Source organism: Carcharodon carcharias, chromosome 17, assembly GCF_017639515.1.
Source record: "Carcharodon carcharias isolate sCarCar2 chromosome 17, sCarCar2.pri, whole genome shotgun sequence".
NCBI classification, from domain to species: domain Eukaryota; kingdom Metazoa; phylum Chordata; class Chondrichthyes; order Lamniformes; family Lamnidae; genus Carcharodon; species Carcharodon carcharias.
The window spans coordinates 84970914-84987174 of record NC_054483.1 but is presented as its reverse complement, the minus strand read 5'-3'; the positions used below and the strand labels follow the sequence as shown (position 1 = coordinate 84987174).

Sequence of the window (16261 nt, the reverse complement as noted above, 5' to 3'; positions counted from 1 at the left end):
AAGATGGCCAGGATGGCAAGGTGGACTCTTTTCCCCCAAAGCGGATACAAGACATCCCTCCTTCTCTACCAGGACTATAGTGCCACATTCAAGAGCCTGTGCACCCTCTCATTCGTTCCCTGAACAACCCTTAAACATGCTGTGTGCTGGCCAGGCCACTCTGCACCTTCAGTGGAAGTGGACTAGTAAAGTCCACATATACTGCTTCATGAAGATTGTGTGTAATGACTGCTTGAGTTCTGAAGCTGCAGGAGTTTGTTACAGCACATCCAGGCAAGTTCAAAGTATGGTAATTAGCAGTTAGGCCAAAAGTTATGTGCTAAAACTAGAGGAGTGTCTTATTAGCACACTACCCATTTAGCACCTGTGTACATTCTTTCCCCAAAATAGGCCCCTAGAATTCTTAAAATCTACTGTCAATGACTAGGGCCAAAGTAGTCAACCAATGTAGGTCATCGTGTAATCACCGCATTTAAAGAAAGGATATCTCTCAATACATCCTGGACTCACCTCAAAACCTAAAAGCCCTGTGCTCGCTGCTCACACATTAGCCCTTGGTCAAGCAGTGTCTTAATTTAAAAATTCTCATTCCTCAGTTCTCTGTTCTGATGAAAGATTATTGATTTGAAACCTTTACTCTGTTTCTCTCTCCGCAAATGCTGCCTGACCTACTGAGTATTTCCCACATTTAGTTTTAATTTAAAATTCCTGTTTTATTTTCAAATCTCTCCATGACCGTGCCCCTTCCTATTTCTGTAATGTCTTCCAACCCCATAACCTATGTTTATCTAACTCTGGATTCTTGAATCCCCGATTTTAATTGCCCCAACAATGGTGATCATACCTTCAGTTGTTTAAGCACTAAAATTCCCTCTTACACCTCCCTACCTTGCTTTTCCTCCTTTAATACATTCCTTAAAACCTATCTCTGCCAAAGGTTTTGGTCATTTGACCTAATGTCTTCTTATGTGGCTCAGTATCATATTTGATTTGTTCATGCTGTTTGTGAAGTGCCTTGGGACTTTTTAATTGTATTATTGATACAATATAAATGTAAGTTGTTATTGTAAAAATGCTCTCAACTACTGACACAAACTAAAAAACTAAATAAAGATACAAAGTTTTGCAAGCGTTTCTGAATTACCAGTTGAGCTCAATTCTAACTGTTAGTGATTGCCCAAATAACACAATTAATCCTTTTCCTCATCTTTTTTATTATCCAGTTACTTGATCTGTCACTGGCAAGACCAACATTAATTTCTATTCCTAATTTCCCTTGGAAGTTGTTGATACTTAGACTCAGTGCTGTAGGGAGGGAGTTCCAAAGTGTTGACCTAACAATGATGAAGTAATGGTGATACTCTTCCAAGTCAGGATGGTATGGGTGAACTTGCAGACGTTGGTGTTCCTATATGTCTGCCACCCTTATTCTTCTAGATGGTAGAGGTCACAGGTTTAGGAGGTGCTGTCAAAGAAGCCTTGGTGAGTTGCTGCAATGTATGTTGTAGATGGCACACACTGCGGGCATGTTGTGCTGGTGCTGGTGGAAGAATTGAATGTTTAAGGTGGTGGATGGGTGTTAATCAAGCAGATTGCTTTGTTGACTTCAAATTTACCAGGGCTTCTTGACATCACACTCCATTAAGTGCAGTCTGGAGATCACGGGCAATCATTTTAGCTCATCTCATGAATTAATTTCTTTTGTCCATGTTTGAACCAAGGATGAAATGAGGTCTGGAGCCAAATGATCGTCCACCTGATACAATGTAACCAACCTTTTCCATCACTTTGCCAATGATTGAATTAGGCTGTTGTGAGATGTGTTCTTCTATCTTGGACTCTAGGTATGGGACTTTGGTTCTTGGACAGGCTATAGGTATACTCTTGAATCTGCTTAACACTTGTTTATTAGTCCTACATCTAAACAGGTTACAGAGTAGGCACATAGCTCCTAGGCATGATTCCAACCTCTCTCTCTCTCGAATCTAACACTTGACTGACTAGTGTCAGTGGTAAATCACCATCTACATCATACATTAGCATATCCCATCTGTCAACTCTTTATACTACAATTCGCTGGATTGGATTTGTCCTGTATTTTTGTGGACAAATGGTGTTCCACTTTGTCAAATAGATGCCAGCCTTGCAGCTGAAAAGTAAGAGCTTGACCAGAGGCACATCTAGTTCTGGAGCACCAGTCTTCAGCACTACTGCCAGGATGAAGGCCCATAGCCTTTGTTGTGTCCATTGCACTCAGCCATTACTTGATATAACATTGAGTATATTGAATTATCTGAAGGTGGCATCTTAGATGGTGGGTTCCTCAGGAGGCTGAGATGGATCAAATCTGATTATCTTGTTTTGGGGAAATGGAGAGGCAAGTCAGAGAACTGGGGGAAATACAATGTTCAAAGAGGGAAAGCACAGCACAGAAGTCAACATTTAAAAACAGAAGAAAATTTATTTGGAGTCTTCCCAGCTTCTTGCTCAGGAGCTATACTGGCACAGGTTACTTGTCTAGTCCTAAGACAGAAGCAATGCATTCCCCCAGAGAAATGATAGAATACATACATGCTAATTTACCAAATTGAGGCAAGAAATTAAATTCCTCCGTTTCAAACAAACCAGGAACAAAGCAGTTAGTATCCCAGATAATTTTAGCTTGTATCTTCCAATAGGCCCCACAGGAATCTTGAAATGAAAGCAAAAAAAGTTGCAAGACAAATCCCACTGCAAGCAACCACATTAGTGTGATTTTATAGTTAAGCGGCTCCTGTTTTAATGATGCTTCACGAGACAACTGCTAAAACATCACTTCGCATGTGATGTTTCAAAATAAATTAAATATGACCTTATAGAATGTGACAAATTTTTACTTAACTGTGTCAGGAATAGAGGCGACAAGTTATAGATCTGACATTTATGCAATTTGCTAGTAAATCTATTTACAAAAGAGAAAGTGCATAGTTCTGGTTTCCATATTACAAAAAGGATATAGAACCATGGGAAGTTTAACATAGATTCACAAAATGATACCAGAACTGATCAGGTATACTTATCAGGAAAGACAGAACAGACTCAGGATTTTTCCTCTTTAAACAAAGTGAGCCAATAGAGCTATTTAAAATTATTAAAAGGTTTGACAGAGTAGACATAGAGATGTTTTTTCCATTTGTTGGAGGGTCCAAAATTAGAGATCATTAAAATAAAATAGTCACCAATAAATCTATTAAAGAATTTTATTCAGAGTGGTTAGAGTATGGAACTAAATGCGACTACATGTGGTAGTTGAGGCAATTATTTATTTATTTTATTCATTCTTGGGATGTGGGCATCCCTGGCTAGGCATTTAAAAGAGTCAACCACGTTGCTGTGGGTCTGGAGTCACATGTAGGCAAGACCAAGCAAGGATGGCAGATTTCCTTCCCTAAAGAACGTTAAGTGAACCAAATGGGTTTTTATGACGATCAGCAATGGTTATGTAATCATTATCAGAATTTTAATTCCAGATTTTTATTGAATTCAAAATTCACCATCTGTAATGGTGGGAATTCCCCTGGGTCTGTGGAATATAAGCCCAGTGATGATACCGCTATCTCCCCCTACATTTAATTGAAAGCTTGGTAAGTTAATCAGAGAAAAACAGGATATTTTAATAGGGTGAGATGAAGTAAGGTGAGAGGAGGTTTGTGTGGAGAATAAACACTGGCAGGCCTTTTGTTTCTATAAATTTCTATGTAAAAAGGAAACACTTCCATTTATATCGCACCTTTAATACCCCAGGATGTCCCAAGGCAGTTCAGCATCACTGAGGTGCATTTTAAAGTATAACCATTATTGCAATATAGGAACGTGGCAAACAATTTGTGCACAGCAAGTCTCACAAGTAGCAATTTGATAATGACCACATTATATTTTAATAATGTAGGTTAATCCTATCAATCCAAAGTCTAGTGAGAAACTTATATGGTGTGATGGAAAATCAATGCCTGATGAAAGCTTCCTCAACATCTTCAAGTTACTAAAGATTAAATTGGAAAGCTTCTAAGACATTTTGGGCACAAGTACACAGAAGATGGGGCAGTAGAGGTGGTGGGGGGTGTGAGGTGGGGTTATTGGGGGGAAACACACCAGATGCCAGCTTATCAGAGGGCAAGATCACATGCCATTTTTGGACTACAAGTCAGAAGATGACTGATAGCCCAGGCTACAGAATGTTACTCATGGGCATACACAACCAAATTCATAGTGGAAATGCATCCTGGAGGAAACCTTACACACAATGTCAAGCAGCATGGAAGAATTCACCTCCATTTGGGCACAATGCTTTGCTTAGAACCTGGAGCCCATGTTTTTTTACATTGAATGGTGGTCACTTTTGTGTTTTCATTATAATGATCTAAAGCAACCAGGTGCTCATAAGGGACTGTGCAAATACATTGTGGGTTCATTTATTAATACTGAGCACATGGGAACATTCATACAGAGGGATAAAGCTTAAAGACATCAGAGCTGTATGTGCTCTCCTGAAAGCAAAATGAAACTAAAACTGGATCGCATGATGCACTTCCTTTCTAGATATGATGCTGCAATCCCTTAAAGGCATGTTACGTTTCCCTTTCTTTTTAAAGATATTCTCCCCCTTCCAAAGACATATAACTATTTACATGTTCATGATTTTTTTTATTCATTCACAGAATGTGGGCTTCGCTGGCTAGACCAGGATTTATTGCCCATCCCCAGTTGCCCTTAAGAAGGTGGTGGTGAGTTGCCTTCTTGGACCGCTGCAGTCCATGTGGTGTAGGTACACCCATAGTGCTGTTAGGGAGGGAGCTTCAGGATTTTGAAACAGGGACAGTGAAGGAACGGCGATATATTTCCAAGTCAGGATTGTTAGTTGACTTGGAGGGGAACTTGCAGTTGGTGGTGCTGCCATCCACTTGCTGCCCTTGTCCTTCTAGATTGTAGTGGTCGTGGGTTTGGAAGGTGCTGTCGAAGGAGCCTTGGTGAATTCCTGCATTGCACCTTGTAGATGGTACATACTGCTGCTACTGTGTGGAGGGAGTGAATGTTTGTGGTTGTGGTGCCAACCAAGCAGGCTGCTTTGTCCTGGACAGTGTCAAGCTTCTTGAATGTTGTGGGAGCTGCACTCATCCAGGCAAGTGGGGAGTATTCCAGCACACTTCTGACTTGTGCCTTGGAGGTGGTGGACAGGCCTTGGGGAGTCAGGAGGTGAGTAACTCATCACGCAATTCCTAACCTCTGACCTGCTCTTTTAGCCCCAGTATTTATATGGCGAATCCAGTTCAGTTTCTGGTCAATGGTAACCCCCAGGATGTTGATATTGGGGGATTCAGTGATGGTAATGCCATTGAACATCAAGGGGCAATAGTTGGATTCTCTCTTGTTGGAGATGGTCATTGCCTGGCACTTGTGTGGCGCAAATGTTACTTGCCAATTGTCAGCCCAAGCCTGGATATTGTCCAGGTCTTGCTGCATATGGACATGGACTGCTTCAGTATCTGAGGAGTCGCAAATGGTGCTGAACATTGTGCAATCGTCAGCGAACATCCCCACTTCTGACCTTATGATGGAAGGAAGGTCATTGATGAAGCAGCTGAAGATGGTTTGGCCGGTAGGTTTTTCTGTCCTATAACAGATATAAATGTATGGGACAGATGAACCTATGAGTCACTAAGGCATAAAGGTAATCTGCTGGTACACCCAGATCTTGTTATGGTAACCTTGTCTGGAGGGGTCTTTAATTGCTCACAATGATCTGTGGGATTGTCATTCTTGGATCTTGTCCTAGATGAACAAATAATAAAAAAAACACAAAAGGACTCTGGTGGTTGAGAATCTGGAATCGATCTGATTTGTCCTTGGTTAAGCCTCACCATTGGGCCTTTATGTGTAATGACTTCATAGGACCTTGGTTCCAAACAAATCCTTGTCACTTTGGCTAGTTGCCATGTACCTTCTATGGGATTCTGGATGTAAACTTCTTGTCCCTACTGTAAACTTGACAATTCTGTTCCCGCATTATCGTGCACATTGGTCATCTTCTCTTGCAGTTTTACAGATTGTTCTCTTGTTTCTGAGAGAGTAGAAGGGGTAAGAGTAGGTAGATTAGTACACACTAGTCTGTCAAACATGAGCTCTCCCGGTGATGGGATAGTTGCACTTAAAGGTGTTGTTCTCAGGTGTAACATTGCAACATGAAGATCTTACTTGGTCTGTCTACGTTTGAGAATTAGGGATTTCACCGTAAAAATCTTTCATTCAGCTAGGCCATTAGATCTAGGGTTATGAGAATTCAGATGTGACTTTGGACCAAGGAGAATGGGAGCTTTTTGTGCTAACTTGGCTCTTGATATGCCTCACACTTTTTGTCGGCAACTCCAGTGTCATTGTTCATACCCAGCCAATAGACTGTTTCTCTTGCGATTCTTCTCGTCTGATCTATGCCCATGTGTGAATGATGAAGTTGTTGAAGAATATCAGGTCACAAAGATTCTGGTATGGTGACTCCCCAAGCAATGCCTAGCTCTATCCCAGCACTGTATCTTCAAAGCTTTTCTGTGCTGTCATCATGCTGCGATTTCAACACTCTCCAATGCTGCAGCTTCGTTGTGGTCATCTCATGTCATGTAGCATGATCCAAGACTGTTCACCATGTCATACCAGTGCATAATCTTGCTGCCCGGCTGAGCACCATGTTGCTTAGAAGGAACCACTGCTGCACACCATGCTCATAAGGGATGGTGCAAGCACACTATGGGTTCATTTATTGAGACTAGGCACATAGGAACATTTATACAGAGGCATAAAACTTGAAGACATCAGAACTGTGCATGTGTACTCTGCTGAAACCAAGTGAAATGAAACCTGGATCACATTGACACACTTTCTTTCTAGTGATGTCATGTTCCAATCGCTTAAGGGCAACAGTCACTTCCATTAGGCATCCGTGGAACTCACCATCATGCAGCACCTGATGCTGAACTTCTGTATTGCTGGATGAAATTTTTCCAGAATTGCACTAAGTGTGGCAGCAGGCTTGTAAAATGCAGTCCTAGCCAGCAATGAAAATGGCGGGTTTTCACGCCATATCATCCCTAGCTTGCTTCATTATTTACTCACTCCCATGAAACACACTGTTTCCATGGCTTTCATTCGCATGCCCATCGTCACCCCACTGTTGCATCATACCAGCCTCCAGTTTTAAAAGGAAGCCACCAGCAAAACACTCATTGCCACCAGCTCACCACCGCTGCCTGGGAGACATGACCAACAAAGTAAAAAAGGCTGCAGCCCTCTGCTTCAACAACGGGTCCCTCAAGCGACTGCTGGATGCTATGGAGGCCTACCGAGATGTGCTGCACATCTCTCTGGCCACAGGATGGGCAGCAGTCCCCAACCCAGCTTGGGAGGCAGCGGTGGTCAGCATAAATGCCCTGCAGAGGAGGACAGCCACCCAGTGCCACAAAAGTATGAATGATCTCCTCCATTCCGCCAGGGTAAGTCACTCTTTTCATCACTCCCAACTCACACACTCACAAGACCAACACACTTCCACAGAGCCCTCACTCACTGTCATTGCAAGGGACATCACCGTCATTGTCTTCATCCTATCCATGGGATCACTCACCAACCACACATAGTCAGGCATACTCATCATCTGGCTGGCGGCATCCTGATACACTCTCCCCATCTCTATCCATGCAGGACAAACTGGCACACCACAGGAGGGAAAGGTCACAGACAGGTGGAGGGATGCTGGAAATCAAAGTCCTGACAGAATTAGAATACAGAGCCATACAGCTGGCCGGCGATGACGAGGAACGGTCCTGTACTGACAGAGAGGTCGTCACTGCACTACCAAGTGACGATCCAGCAGTACAACACCAATCAGGCAACCATGCCGTGAGTGATGTGTCCTCTTTTACAGGCCACTGCCATGCACTAATTATCTCCTCTTGCTTTCATAGGCACATCTGGGAAGCAGCAGATGTAGTTCATGACCCAGAGCCTCCAGGCAACCTCCAAAGAAACCTCTGAAGGGGAATCTGAAGGCATGTTCCCTGTAGTCCCATCACAGTGCTCACCCACATCCTCCACCAGCACAGAGACACACACCTCAGTGGGATCTAGCTTTAAAGTAGCCTCAGGACCACAATCTGGTGAGCACATCGCACATTCTGATCCACAGCTGGCGGAGGCAAGGACTTCTCAGGTCCCTGGCACTTGGAGGAACGTTGCTGAGTCTGAAAACTCTCTGGACTCGGTCATGTCACAGTTCCTGGAGTTGCAAAGGCAAGCTCGGGAACATCAGCAAGGGATGGCTAGGGCACTCCTCAGATTGCAAGGCACGATGGAGGAGTCCGTCCATCTTCAGGCTGAGGTGATAGCATCGGCATTGCAACGCACCGAGGTCAACACTGGCAGGATGGCAACTGCCATGGAAACCTTGGTCCAGGACTTCATTCCTGCACTGCTGCAGGGCTTAACTCCTTCACTGATACCATGGTAGGCCTCCAACGGTGTGTACGCGAGAGGGGTGCTGGGCAGCTTGATCTCATTCCAACTACCCCTTCCGCTCAGTTAGTCAGCCAGGGGCCCTCTGGCACCCATAGGGAGGAGAATCAGCAGAAGCACGATCCGTGGTCATCCATCCAGGTGACTCTGGAATGACTGGCCTATCAGAATTCCCTCTTCCTGTGACCTCCGCAGCTCCAGCTTCACAGGCTGCCACTGCCACACAGCAGGACGACAAAAGAAGGCCGTGGCCCACCAAATCTCAGTCCTCCAGAGGACGCCCGCCAAAGGGCGTCACAGTCAGCAGGCTGCCTCTGCCTCTACTGTGGATGTCCGGGGAGCACCAAGATGTAGCGGCAGGGTTAGCAAAGTTAAGTAAAAGTAGTTGCACAGCCTGGGCGTGGCTATTGATCACTTGTACATGTTGTTCGCTATTGTCAATAAAGTCCTAAGAATGTCTCCCTGCCTGTGGCTCCTTGTTCTAATGAACAGTGTTGTCACTCAGGTGTGAAACCTTTCTGTACAAGATAAAAGGCAGGTGTCTCCATCCAGGGCTTCTTCCCTGTGCTCTGTATGGCCTTCAGGACGCAGTGATGGTCCAGCCTCACACTCCCTGGAAACATTACTGATGCCTGCACCTCGGCAGTGCTGGTCATTACCGCCAGAATGTAGTGGGCAGGCGCCATAGGGTTCTCTCATTCTCTCTGTGTACTCTCAGCACCTTCAAAGTGGGGCTGCCGCCCATCACACCAGCATCTGTGACCAGTGATACTGTGCACCAGCTCCTGAAGGGCTGAGGTGCGGAAGGCGGACACAGCATCAGATGAGTCCAAGGTTTCATGGCTGCATCTTTGAGATGGCCCTGATCATGGAGCGCAAGCGAGCTACCCTTGGCCAGACAGGAGTCAGACATTCTCAGAGGCCATGTGAAGATCCATGGAGTGTCCTTACTGCATGTTGTCATCATCCTCCTGCGATCGAGTGACTATTAGGGGCCTCCACTGCATCTCCATGTTGTGAGCATTCTCAGAGGGTGTTGACGCTGCCATAAGCCAGACTGGAGTCAAAACGCTCACAACTACAATGTGAGGATCTATGGGACACCTCACTACACGTCGTTATTATCCTCAACAAATCTGGCAGCTATGAGGGCCTCCTGAGTGCGCCTGCCTCATCTAGCCAGTGCGAGAGCCTCATCACCACCGAGGACCCCCCTCACCTTCATCAGCGTCCTCCGCATTGGAGGAGACGTGCAGCTCCTCCACTCCTCCTCAGCCAGCTCCTCTCCCCGTTGCAGTGCCAGGTTGTAAAGGATGCAGCAGACAACAATGATGCATGACACCCGCTGCTGACTGTATTGCAGGGCTCCACCAGAACCGCATCTTCAACATCCCGACGGTCTGCTCCACTAAGTTGTGAGCTGCTGCATGAGCCTCATTATAGCGCTGCTCTGCAGCAGTCTGAGGCCACTGCGTGGGTGTTATCAGCCACAGCCTCTGCAGGTAGCCTTTGTCCCCTAGGAGCCAACACTGCAGCCTCTGTGGATGTTGGAAGACTGCAGGGATCTGTGAGCGACTCAGGATGTAGGCAACGTGCACACTTACTGGAAACTGTGCGCATGCGTTTCTTGTGATCAGACACCAGCTGCACATTCAGTGAGTGGAAGCCCTCGCAGTTGATGAAGTCCACTGAGCGTAGCGATGGAGACCTGAGCACCACATGAGTGCAGTCACTTGCACCCTGCAACTGTGGGAATCCCGAGATCAGGGCAAATCCAATGATCCTTGCATCCTGGCTGTCCCTGTCCTGAGTGGAATGCACAAAATTGTGTGCCATGGAGAAGATGGCATCAGTGACTGCATGAATGTATTTGTAGGTGGCGGATTGTGAAATCCCACAGAGATCACCTGTGCAGCCCTGAAAGGAGTCACTGGCATAGAAATTGAGCACCGCGGTCACTTTCACAGCCAATGGCAGTGGATGCCCTCCATGTCCCCTTGGCGCCAAGTCCTGCAGTAAGTGGCAGATGTGAGCCACCAGGTCCCTAGATATATGCCGTCGTGAGCACACTGGTTCTCAGTCATCTGCAGGAATGGCAGGCAGCACATATAGACTCTGAATGTTGCTGGGCACTGACCAGCCACGGCTCACTGTTGCTCTTGGCAGCGTGTGCAGGAGCCCCTGCTGCCTCTTCTTCATGAGATTGCTGCTCTTATCTTTGCGCGGCCAGGAGCCTCAGCCGCTCTCTCCTCCATCCTCTACAGTCTCTGTAGGTCATCAGGATCCATGATCCTGACATGGTCCTCCTGCAGCACGAGAGAGAGAGAGAGATGTGGATATCACGGCTGTACTTAGCACCTTTCCTGGCCCTGTGTGACCGCCTTTAATGCTTCCCAGAGTGCTGGTTAACCTCGGATGGCCAGAGATGAGTGCGCTGCATGGCTGCCCTGTCAACCTGAGACATGGAGGACACTGGTCCAAACCAGGATGCTGAGATTGCAAGGGGCTGTGAGCGCCTCCATCAATGACTGCTACATGGCCAGCATTGACAAGGAGATTGTACAAAGGGTGTAATCCAACTGCTCTGCGGTCCAATTAGGTGGTGGTGGATTTTAAGTGTGTTGGATGGGTTGAGGGTGGGAGTGCAGAGGGTAAGGTTTGGGGCACTTGGTGCCACCGCATTGCTTGCATGGGGAGGCAGGCTAGAAGCCCGACTTCCAATCATATCACTGTGGCTACGCCTGATCTGTCCCAGTTGCAGAGACATGGTCAGTTTATTCAGGTATCCTTAATGTGTGGCCACTTCCCTTGCTAACCCTGGTCCCCAACTCGATTGGCTGTGCGCAGGATGCAGCACCAGGGCAACACCTGACTCCCCACCACACCACTGACAACAGTCAACTCCAAAGCTGGCCAGCACTTGCCCCTCCAACAGTCACCTCCGGGGCCAGGTATCAGTTGCCCCTGCACCCTAGAGGCCAGTAAACAACAGGAAAGCTGTGGACAACACTGCTGCTCACTCACCTCAATTCCCCCAAAGTGAAGGCCGCCAAGTGCATACCACCTGCGTGCTGTTTTGAAACACGTCAGCTTGCTTTCCCGACGGACAATACGGCGGGGCTCCAAGAGCCAGGCAGGATGGCCTTCTAATTATATGATGTATTACAATTAGCTCCCTGCCCACCGATGGTGAGAAACGCGGTTCACAGCCGGTGGATTGAGTGGATGATCATGCCCTGCCTTCACGCCGTTGTGAAGCAGGTCGCACCATATTTTCTGCACACACCATCTATCACACACGCCACAGGCTCGGAAAATTCCACCCACTGAAAAAAAGAGGCATTTTTTGTCAAAGCTTTTCAGCTTCCACTCGTCAGGGCAATTTGCAAGAAAATGCCAATGTAGGGGAAACAACAAATGCATACTGTTAAGAGTCCTGATTGGTTGGTAAGTGAACTCTAGTAGAGGTGGTCATTCAAATGCACTAGTTGATGGAGACTGATAATTAACTGCCAAACATTGTTTGAAAATTTAAAACAGCTTGACTCTAATTGGTCAAAACATTGTCCTGGGGAATGAACCAGCGAATGGCTGTCTTTTTTTGTTTAGCTGAAACAGGTGCAATGTGTGTACATGTCTTGTCTGCAAAGAACAGGGCCCTGTATACTAATATATGTCACTTTCAACGCATGCAAATACGGCACACTGTGAGCCCGGCTATCTTAAATTGGTCATCAGCATAATTCTTAGCACACCAAGGATAATTTAGCAAATGTTGTCCAATCGCAGAATCACATTTAATTTTGGACAGTCTTTTGAGTTTTACAAACACAGGTTGGTTGGGTATGACCTGTACCTTGCCCATTGCAAACAGCAGAAAGGACTTGCTGTTTTATGATCCATCAGTCTTTGGACTGTATGGCCTACATACTTAGTATCGCACTGGCACTGAAATTGATACACCACATTACTCATTTGTGTGATAGGCAGAACATCTTTTTGGTTTGATGGCAGCATTGTTAGTGACAAATATCACTTGTAGGCTGCGATTGGACAACATTTGCTAAATAATCCTGTGTGCTAAGAATTATGTTGACAACCAATTTAAGATTGTCGTTGTGTTTGCAGTGTGAGACATTTGTGTGCACTGTAAGCTATATATATATATTAATACACAGGGCCCTTTGCACACAGAAAGAACATGTACACATATTGCACCTGCTTCAGCTAACAAAATAAGTGACAGCCTTTCACTGGTTTATTTCCTAGGGCAATGTCTTGACCAGAGTCAAACTGCCTGGTTTAAATTTCAAACAATGCTCGGCAGTTAACTACCAGTTACTATCAACTCGTGCACTCCCCATAGCCTCTACCAGAGTCCACTTGCCAACCAATCAGCACTCTTCAGATACAATATAAATTTGTTGTTTCCCCTGACATTGGCATTTTCTTGCCGATTTCCCTGATGAATGCAAGACAAAAAGCTTGGACAAAAAAATGTCTTTCAGCAATATCCAAGTTCTGACTAATGGAATATTAGATTGCTTGCTTTGCAGCTTAGATTGCTGTGACGGAAATATAAAGAGCTTTGATGGAAGCCCAGACTACTACCATCATGGTTCCATATGCCACTGATGACAGGGACATAACAGCCCAGCAATCTGTCCTCCAGAAGATCACTAGGATTGTTGAGGCACTGCCCCAGGCAAGCGTCAGTGATTCCATTGAAGAGGATCAGGGTGACAGCATTCCTGCTTCCATCTGTCACTCCCACCAGTGCTCTTGCCTGTCAGCCCATTTACTGCAGCCTATGCAGTCTATAGCCAGGCCCCCCAGTTCCAAAGCTACTTAAGGTCATCCTTCACTGTCATCTAAAGTCTTGATTGAATGTCAGCAGCCTTCCACTTCCTCTTCTCCAGCCACTGGGGAAATATCTCATTAGAGGACTAGATAAGTAGACACAGAAGGCAAACACCAAGGGTGATTTGTTTCATTTACCATATATTAGTGATTCACTTGGTTAATTTGGATTTAACTTTGCATTTGATTTTGAACTTAATGAAGTAAACTGAGGGAGGTATGAATAAGTGTTGCTGGAAAGAGGATGATGTGATGGGCAGCAAGAGAGGAAAGTGTGCAAGTAATGGTGAACGTGGAAACAGCTGAGGTTATTACTCATGCATAATCTAATTGTGTGGAGCCTTGGCAGAAAGGGACTATAACTGCAACTTCCATTGAGTTTGCCACCTGATTGGTGCTGTTCTCATACTGGACAGATTGTGCTGCATGCTACCACAAATCTCTCTGCCCACTTAGCTGAATACTACAGGGCTCTTTCAGAGTGGCCTGGACATTGTTTGAGACCAATGATCCACTTTATGTTCCTTGTGACAACATGCTTTTTCATTGTACACATGGTGTGCAAGTGCCTGATCAGACATAGGATAGTAGGCATTCACCTGCCTGTGGTCACAGGAAAGCTGCAGACAGAGGAAACAGAATGAATTTCCCTTGTGAATAAAAATGGCAAACTTCAGATGAGTTTTCAGTCAATGTTACCTTTCCCAGAAAAGTTTGCAATGAGTAAAACTTTGAGCTCGTCTTTGACAAATGGGAATGAGACATACTTCTCCCATTAGAGAGCCTCGGTCACCTCTGTTTTAGTCATGCACTGCAGAATGAGATAACTTTTATCTTCAGCAGTAGCCTGAAAGAAGAGAGTGGAATAAAAAAATTCAAAGCGAGTCCACTTGACACCATAGGAAATAGGGTCCTTACCCTGCTGAGACTACAGCAGTTGACAGATTTCAGTAACTGCTTCTTGGTGAAACAATGCACCTGCATGCCCCTGGTCCTTGCTGAAACTGAGCTAACAGAATTGCTCCCTTCAGACACTCCACAGTTTTGGCCTCCAGCTGTGCAGTCTGCTTCTTGCAGCTTGTCTTGCCCTGTGTGGCCTTTCTCTTTTCCCCAATCATGTTCAATTCTCAGAGTAAGCCCTACCAGTCCTCCTGTACTTGGAAGCAACCTTATACCAGAATATTTTAAATGGCACAAATAGGACACTAAGTCTAGCCAAGCCACACCATGTAGCAGAATAAAACATCAACCATCAAGAGAACCTCCAAAAGTGCTTACAAGTTGACCAGCAGCCAGAAGAAATAATCCAGCAACAAACTTGTAAGTACTGCATGATTCCTTTAAATAATGTTGGGACATCCATGCCATTGTAATGACACATTCAGCTGAGCAAGATAAGGACAGATTTTTTTTTTAAACAAAGCAGTTTAAATCTATTGAAATGCCGTCTCATTTTAAAAGGAAAATCTAGATGCAAGACCAGGAATACAATATACAAAATTTATTGCTAAATTTAAATCTCTTGCAACAAGAATTTAGAGAGTATAAAAATGCATTTTTTCTATCAATGTACAATTCCAAACCTTGATGCAGATACTTAAAAGGAAGCAAAAAAAAAAACCCCAGACTTTCATAGTTTGGAGTTTACATCTTCACAATTAACACTTTGCTCATGAATTGATAATTGCTTCATATTTATCCCCACCAGCTATAAACTTAAAAATTTTAAACTTAAAAAAAATCACAAAAACATTGGTCCTTCTACCAAAATTCCAATACAGCATTAATATATTCTTTTTCCACAGACTGCCACAAGCAATTTACTGAACAAATTGTACAGTATGTCATAAGCTCACCCATGCCAAAAGCAAACAAAAAAGTAGGAAAATCAAAAGGGCCAATGAAATGCAATTTCTACAATCTACATGCAGATGGCTTATAAGAAAAGACTGGATGTAGGGTTCTCTATTTTCGGGATCTAGTAGAACGCCCAGTTGGCTTGGCTGGTTGTGGTGTGACAGGAAGTGCCTTTTTTGCATTCACAGCTGCTTTCGTCATTTTTCTGCTGTGGGTCGTTACCTTTCCAGTCTCCTTTTCTGTAATGTGAAATTCAGAATTTAACTGAAAACCCAAATTTTAAAACACCAGTGATATACATAAACAATATCTAGCATTGTATAATGTGAAAGGGTTGATTAGTAATCATATAGTAAAGGAACCTCCGGGAGAGCATGATCATATGATGACTTTCATATCAAGTTTGATAGAGATGTAATTAAGTCCAAAGCTAAGGACTTACATTTAAACAAAGCCAATTACCCAGGTTCAGGTTGGTGGAGGTAGGTCGGTAAATTATATTGGCTAAGGAAGGAGATGCTTCCCTTAAAGGGGTGCAACAGAGATGCAATAGTTTGATGCACGGGATAAGAGGGCTTATGACAGACAGAAGCCTATACTCTGAAATTTAGAAAAATAGGGTGACATCATTGAAACAATATTTTCCCTAGTATATATAGGGCTCGACAGGGTAGATCCTAAGAGGCCGTTTCCCTGAATGGAGATTCTAGAACTAGTGATCACAGTCTCAGCGTAAGATGTTGGCCAATTAGGACCAAAATGAGGAGAAATTTCTTTAATGAATTTTTGGAATTCTCTACACTAGAGGGTTGTGGGTGCTGGGTCATTCAGTATATTCAAAGAGAAGTATGGGTATTGGAGATGTATAGGATTTGATGTAGAAGCTTAACCATGATCTTGTGAATAGCAGAGCATGGTCAATGGGCCGTTATGACTTACTTCTCCACCTATTTCTTATGTTCTTATAACATGGACGATTAAGTCAGAGAATTTCTAATGAAACCAT

The 16261-nt window shown here is 44.6% G+C and overlaps 1 protein-coding gene across 4 annotated transcripts in view; it reads right to left on the bottom strand.

Moving 5' to 3' along the window:
• Positions 1 to 14884: 14884 nt before the first annotated feature.
• mki67 (marker of proliferation Ki-67) overlaps positions 14885 to 16261 on the bottom strand; it is a 60098-nt gene continuing 58721 nt past the window's right edge. For all 4 annotated transcript variants that reach the window (XM_041209821.1, XM_041209820.1, XM_041209823.1 and 1 more), the window contains exon 16: positions 14885 to 15494. In XM_041209821.1, coding sequence (XP_041065755.1) covers positions 15364 to 15494 — 131 coding nt within the window. In that variant the 3' untranslated portion in view covers positions 14885 to 15363. The remainder of the gene's footprint in view (positions 15495 to 16261) is intronic.